The sequence below is a fragment of the Hordeum vulgare genome, chromosome 3H, assembly GCF_904849725.1.
Source record: "Hordeum vulgare subsp. vulgare chromosome 3H, MorexV3_pseudomolecules_assembly, whole genome shotgun sequence".
NCBI lineage: Eukaryota > Viridiplantae > Streptophyta > Magnoliopsida > Poales > Poaceae > Hordeum > Hordeum vulgare.
The window spans coordinates 156,156,321-156,163,391 of record NC_058520.1 but is presented as its reverse complement, the minus strand read 5'-3'; the positions used below and the strand labels follow the sequence as shown (position 1 = coordinate 156,163,391).

The window sequence follows — 7,071 nt, the reverse complement described above, 5'->3', positions numbered from 1 at the left end:
CATCGTTAACCACACATGCACACCTTTAAAAAATCTCGTGGGGAGAAACAACATATTTCTCATCTTATTTCGAGTGATTGTACATTCAAACGTGTTTTCGTTGTGTGAGCACTCACGCAATCGTCGGCAACACAAATGTGATGCCATATGAAAATATATTACGTTCAAAGCATGTGTTATTTTTTCTTCCGTTGCAATGCACGGATTTTTTTGCTAGTACAACATAAAAAGAATATATACACAAACATATGTACAAGTATTGACACATATCACCAGCCCACAAAGTGCGTTCTCCGCACTTGCGTGCCATAAATCCTCTCCCAACAGACTGGCCGTGGGATGCTCAAATAAAAAATAAAAAAACAGACTAGCCGCGTTTTAATCCGTCCAGATACGTGCGTGCATAGCAGCAGCTGGCTTCCTATAAACAGTCTGGCGGCGTTTTAATCCGTCCAGATACGTACTAGCAAGGCTGACGTGCTAGTAATAGATACCGGACTAATAACGACCTAACAGACAAACCAATCCTGCATTGCAACGGCCAGCTACGAGCTTATATCCGTATCCTTGTCTATCTCTTTCCTTGCGAAAGATTTGATTTCCATCCAAACACGGTCGAAATCCGATTTGGAAAACTTTCAACCTGACGCCATATATATACCCACGGCACAGACGGCACGAGGAGGTAGTACCACGTAGCAGTTGACGAGCGTCTTTGATATCGATCTACGTGGAGTAGCCACGATGTCGAGGGCGACGGCGGTCGTCCTCCTGCTTGCTGTCGCGTTCGTGTGGACGACGACGACCGTGGCGGCGGCGAGGCACCACCGCCACCACCATGACGGGTTTGCAAAGGTGTTCGACCGGCAGCAGGCGGACCTGGTGCAAGCGCTGCCGGGCCAGCCGGCGGGGCTCGGCGTCCGGCAGTTCTCCGGGTACGTGACTGTGAACCAGACGCACGGCCGCGCCCTCTTCTACTGGTTCTTCGAGGCCACCCACGACGTCAGCAACAAGCCCCTCGTCCTCTGGCTCAACGGAGGTACTTAATTATACGAAAACAAAGTCAAATACTCCCTCCGTCCGATCTTAACTTTGTACTAGCTCTAGTATAAATTTGTATTAAGCTTGATACAATTATTTTGAAACGAAAGAAAGTCTATGCTTGGACACTAAAGATTTCATATACTTCCTCTGTTCACTTTTATAAGGTGCTGTAGACATTTCAGACAGCGTGCAAAACAGTTCAATTTGGGTTGTCTGAAACGACTTATAAAAGTAAACGGAGGGAGTATTATTTCTACCCTTCCTAATACTTCCTCCGTTCCTAAATATAAGTCTTTAAAGAGGTTTTATTAATGGACTACATATGGATGTATATAGACATATTTTAAAATATAGATTCACTCATTTTGCTCTGTATGTAGACTTCTAGTGAAATATCTTAAAAGACTTGTATTTAAGAAGGGGGGAGTATTATACTATTACGATATGAAATCTATACTTTGCATGCATGCATGCAGGGCCTGGATGCTCGTCGCTTGGATACGGAGCATTGGAAGAGCTGGGGCCCTTGCTGATCCAGAAGGGAACCCCTGAGCTCAGGCTCAACCCCGACGCATGGAACAAAGGTACCAAACAATTCGATCGTCAACATTGCCATCAAATTTGCTAGTTACAGTTTCATCTTAGTATTGGGTAATTATTTGTGTGTGTGCAACCGCAGAGGCAAATCTGCTCTTCTTGGAGCAACCTGCCGGCGTCGGATTCTCTTACACGAACACCACCGCCGATCTCGAGAGATTCGGCGACGACCTCGCTGGTACGTATGCATTGTATTATTATTATCCTTGGTTTATTTTTCTGGTTTTCTTAGTTAACTTGAGTGGATGCGTTGGTGAATTAGCTCATGACGCCTACACGTTCCTCGTCAACTGGTTCGAGAGGTTCCCGCAGTTCAAGGGCCACGATTTCTACATCGCCGGAGAGAGCTACGCCGGTGATTACTCCTAGCTTTCCATTTGAATCCAATCGCTCGTGATCTCGCATTAACTACACGGTATTAGATACGTTCTAACCAAATTTGTGAATCTTGTAGGGCACTACGTCCCCCATCTCGCCGAGAAGATCGTGGAGCAGAACAAGAAGGTTCACAAGAGCAAGCACATCAATTTCAAGGGATTCATGGTATGTGATCACTTTTTTTTCGCGCAAAAAAAGAAAAGAAATGAACGAATTACAGGCAGATGTTTTCTCGTGACGGTATTCTGTATTTATTCATCCTATGTACGTTCCCAGATCGGGAACGCGGCGATCGACGAGGCGTCGGACAACCGTGGCATGGTGGACTACGCTTGGGACCACGCCATCATCTCCGACGAGCTCTACGACGCCATCAACAAGAACTGCAAGTTCGACCAGGCCGGGAACAGCAGCGACTTCTCGTCGTCTGGCCAGAACCCCAGCAACGCCGCCTGCGACCGCGCCATGGACGGCTTCTACGAGGCGTTCGATCACATCGACATCTACAGCCTCTACACCCCCGCCTGCACCGCCTCCGCCGGCACGGCGGGCCAGCTGCCGCGCCGCCTCCACCGGCCCTCCACTTCCACTCAATCAGACAACAGCAGGCACCTGAGGCCGCGATACAACAGCTACGACCCGTGCCTGGACAACTACGCCGCCGAGTACCTGAACCGCCGGGACGTGCAGGACGCGATGCACGCCAACACCACCGGGAACATCCCCTACGCGTGGACCGCGTGCAGCGACCCGCTGTTCCAGCACTGGAAGGACTCGCCGGCGTCGACACTGCCGGTGATCAAGAGGATGGTCGACGCCGGCCTCCGTGTGTGGGTGTACAGCGGCGACACGGATGCACGCGTGCCCGTCTCGTCCACCCGCCAGGCGCTGCGCAAGCTCGGCCTCAAGACCCTCAAGCAGTGGAGGGAGTGGTTCACCAGCGACCAGGTCGGCGGCTACCAGGTGGACTACAACGGCCTCACCATCGTCACCATCCGCGGCGCCGGCCACATGGTCCCGACCGTCACGCCGGTGCAGGCCAGGCAGCTCTTCGCGCACTTCCTCGCCGACAAGGAACTGCCGCCCAAACCCGTCGTCGCTTGAGCTTGGAACTAGCTTAGTGCTTTAAAGCCACTATAGGCTATATAGGGGTTGTTTGAGTGGATTGTCGTCGACCGATCTCATAGTTTGAACAAAAATCTAGTTTCAAATTTCGTATGTAAATCAGAACTTCCGTTGCTTAGTAATTTCCCTACTAAATCGAGTTGACTGGCGTAAACATGCATCTGTGTGTCTGACATGGTAACATCTGCGTGAAAATGAACCAAATTGACCCTTTTTTGAAACTTCAACACAAAATGGCCTCATTTAAAAAACAATTCAATAACTTTTTGTATGACGCCGAGGACTAGGGCGTCATGCTATTTGGCATTACACCCTAGCCGGGGCGCCATGCTTGCTACCACGGCGTCCCAGGCTAGATGTCATGCTACCTAGTATGGCACCCTAGCCCGAGGCGTCATGCAAAAAGGAGGAACCAGTTTATGAAATATTTTTAAATTAAAACCATTTTGTGCTATTTTTTTAAAAAATGGCATTTTTCTATTTTCATACATACCCGAAGGCGGACCGCGAGCTACTTGGTGTGCGACACTTTTTTTTTGAATTTTCATTGGGGGGGTGTCCCCCCTAATATATTACCCGGCACTCCAGAGAGTTAAGGGGGGGGGGGGGAATCCACATGTGAACGACATTTTTCACGAAGCCTTAGAAGACTACGACATTTTGATGTTTCCATAACTGGCAGCAGCAGAGCATGAAGAACTCCATCGCCGAGCTAACCACCTCTTAATCAAACACGGCCTTCACAAAGACCGGCTTGGGCCATCTGGCAAGCTTAGACACCCTATAGCCATACGTCGCGTTGTAGGTGTGTTGCGGGTTGATTTGACAGAACGACAATGACCGGCTAGGGCCAAATCATCACATGTTAGACAAATATTAGGGCCTCTTTGAAAAACGAACCGGATCGTCAACTAGAGTCTGGAGATCATAGTGGCAACTGGCGTCTGGCAAGGTGACAGGGGACCTAACGTACACTATTAGGAGAAAGCTTATAGGTAGGATTTTAGCAGTAGCACTGTATAATACAGACGCGCCACTGCTAAGTAGTAGTAGCGCGGGGCAGGTACATGCGCTACAGGTATCTAATTAGCAATAGCGCTGCCATTCAACACAACGCTACTGCTAAGTGTTCCCATCGCCACCGACAGGGGCTACCTGTAGTAGTAGCGGTGGTCGAAAACCAACACTACTACTAATTGCATAACACTAGCGCGTGTTGGTGGCCCACCGCTACCGGTATGTGGGTACGGTGTCAGTAGGTGGGCCCCTATTAGCAGCAACGCTGGGGCAGCGACACACGCTACTTCTACGGTGCTTAGCAGTAGTGCTAGCCGGCTACCAGCGCTATTGCTACGCGTAGCAGTCACCTTTTCTCCCCCTCCCCCTCTCCCCTTTTCCCTCTCCCTCCTCTACCTCCCTCACTTAGTTCTTCCTTCTCCTACCTCTCTTCTCTCCCCATTCATGGCCCCCTCCACCATCTCCTCCATTAATGAGCTTCATTAATGAGCTCCATTAATGCATGGCTTCTTTCTCACTTTAATTTATTTGTCTCTCCCTCCTTCTCTTTTCTGGTCCGGCACACTCATGCATTTGTCTCACTAGCTAGCTTTCCCTCCCTCTCCACTAGTTAGGTAGAGCATCTCCTTCTAACTAGAACTACGATGCATCTTTGTCCTACTACTTTCGATCCCTAGCTATATATAGCTAGATAGCGGCACCGGCCATCCACCGTACGTTTGCTCGATCGATTCCACTCTCGGGACGAAAGGTGAGCAAAAAGTTGTGCTTTGCAAGAATTAATGGAAATATGTGTGTTTGCGCTATGATGGTGGGAATATGTGCGTGTGGCATGACTTTCCGCCTATGTGCATTAATTTGTCGGATCGTGCGTGACATGAGTTGTTTATGTTTTGCTGAAATGTTGATTTATATCCGTTTCGGTGAATTTTGGGCAAACTCTATATGGCCTATTTTTATGGAAGGTCATGCCAAAATTTTGTATGACTTTGATATATGCATGCATGGTTAAAATTCTTTTACTTATTATACCGCGCAGGCAATCATGAAGGTCAGTGGAAGGGTGGTGGAAAGATGGTTGTGATCCGCGGTGGAGGACATGTATTTAAATAACCAGACTGGGGTTATATGTGTGTGTAGAAGATCTTCATCTTGAACCCCTTTGATGGCGGCAGTTTGAAGGCGCACCTTTGTAAGTGCATCTAGTTCTCCTTAGTGATTTTGGTGTATTGAAGACTTATAGGTTAAGAGACTAATGTGTTTGTGAGTGTACACAAGCTTTATAAGTCGGTCAGGAGTTTGAGTTATTCAAAGAATATCAAGCCCTAAAAATTAATGTATCATTTTCTCCAAGACTTTGCTAATTCCTCGAAGACTTTGAAAGCGAGGAAATTGGTGTATCCCCGAAGAAATTGATCTGGGTGAAGACTTACTTTTACTGTTTCATTTTCCTCTTTCTTGAGTCATAGGAACATCGTACTGTTAAAGGGAGTCAAGGTAAAACAAAGAAAAAGTTTCCAAGTGATGCTCATCTCAAAGCCTACACATAACCAATCCTTCGAGTGAAGCCTTTGGAAATCTTTTACAGTTTAGTCAAATTCTTCAGTGACAGAGATGAAGATCTTGTGGCCTCTGAGGAATTTGGTCTAACTGAGGAGTTAGGTTTTCGCCACTGCAAATTACCTACACGTGAGGAACATGAGAGACATGAGTACTTTCATAGTTGAAACATTCCGACCATTGCTGCGTCACGTGCCAGGTGTCTCCAACCTTATCCACATAATGGTCATATCATTGGGGCATTTATGTCATATCATGTTGGGATTTCTCCCAGGCTATAAATAGCCGCCCCACATAACCACTAGCGGGCTGGCTGCTACGAGAGAGAAACTAACACTTGTCATTTGAGAGCAACCCATTCCTCGAATACATTGAGTGAAATCATTAGTGAGGAAAAACTACAAACATCCAAACCAAAACCCAAAACCCAAAGTGATTGAGCATCACTTAAGAGATTGTTCATGTGTGGAACCGGCGCTTGTTACCTTTGAGGACTGTGCATCCTCCACACGGTTAGGCGTCACTCGTCTAGAGCATCCAATAGTTAATTGTGGATCATTGGGTGACCGAGTTTGTTAGGGTTTGGAAGTATTCCTTGAAGACTCACCATGAGTGTTGGGCGAGGACTGTGTGTCCTTTGGTTTAAATACTAAGCCGCTTCAAACCGGACGTACGTCTGCCACATCAGTTGGAACTGGGTCATCAAAAAATTGTCTTCACCGAGTACCTCATTTTATTTCCTCAACCCTTTTATTTCGTTAGTTATGTGTTTATGAAATTGGTCGTCACTGTTTGAAGAATTTGACTGAAGACTTTCACAAATTCCTCACCCCAAAATTCTTCACTTCACTTGTTCTTCACCTGCGCATCCTCATGCTACTTGTGCGAACCGAATGTTTCATTTCATCATGAAGACTATGTTGTTGTTGTTTTGCATGTTTGCCTAAGTACTTAATCCACTGCTCGTCGTTCGCATCTGAGGACTTCCCTCACAAGGAATTTCCTCAGTGACGAATTCATAAAAATTGCCTATTCACCCCCCATCTAGTCGATATACCGCACTTTCAATTGGTATTAGAGCAAGGTACTACCTTGTTCTGTGTGATTTTGGTTTAACCACCTGGAGTTTTAATTATGTCGACCGCAGGTATGAGCAAGGTCACTGCAAGCTGTCCTACCTTTGAAGGGAAGGACTACCCCTACTAGAAGAACAAGATGTGCATGCACCTTGAAGCAATTGATAATGATCTCTGGTATGTTGTGGAAAATGGCGTTCCCTCTGTCACCAGAACTACCAGCATTGCTGATGTGAAGATATTCAAGCAATTCGACTTTCAAGCAAAGAATATC

General features: G+C 47.0%; 1 protein-coding gene across 2 annotated transcripts; it reads left to right on the top strand.

The window, feature by feature from the left end:
• The first annotated feature begins 599 nt into the window (after positions 1 to 599).
• On the top strand, positions 600 to 3,230 carry LOC123439718 (serine carboxypeptidase-like 34). Of its 2 annotated transcripts, XM_045116406.1 has the most exons (6): positions 600 to 1,039; positions 1,521 to 1,628; positions 1,724 to 1,819; positions 1,904 to 1,996; positions 2,096 to 2,184; positions 2,296 to 3,230. In XM_045116406.1, exons 1-6 carry the CDS (start codon positions 745 to 747, stop codon positions 3,121 to 3,123), a joined length of 1,509 nt encoding a protein of 502 aa, XP_044972341.1. In that variant the 5' UTR covers positions 600 to 744; the 3' UTR covers positions 3,124 to 3,230. The 2 variants fall into 2 exon arrangements, with proteins under 2 accessions (XP_044972341.1, XP_044972340.1); XM_045116405.1 differs by having other exon boundaries at positions 1,724 to 1,996.
• Positions 3,231 to 7,071: the final 3,841 nt, after the last annotated feature.

Bases quoted from the DNA above. Each gene is read 5' to 3' on its own strand.
- LOC123439718 (XM_045116405.1), top strand. From the start codon at position 745: ATGTCGAGGGCGACGGCGGTCGTCCTCCTGCTTGCTGTCGCGTTCGTG. The intron at 1,997-2,095 runs GTGATTACTCCT...TGAATCTTGTAG, and splicing joins CGCCGGAGAGAGCTACGCCG to GGCACTACGTCCCCCATCTC. The intron at 2,185-2,295 runs GTATGTGATCAC...GTACGTTCCCAG, and splicing joins TCAATTTCAAGGGATTCATG to ATCGGGAACGCGGCGATCGA.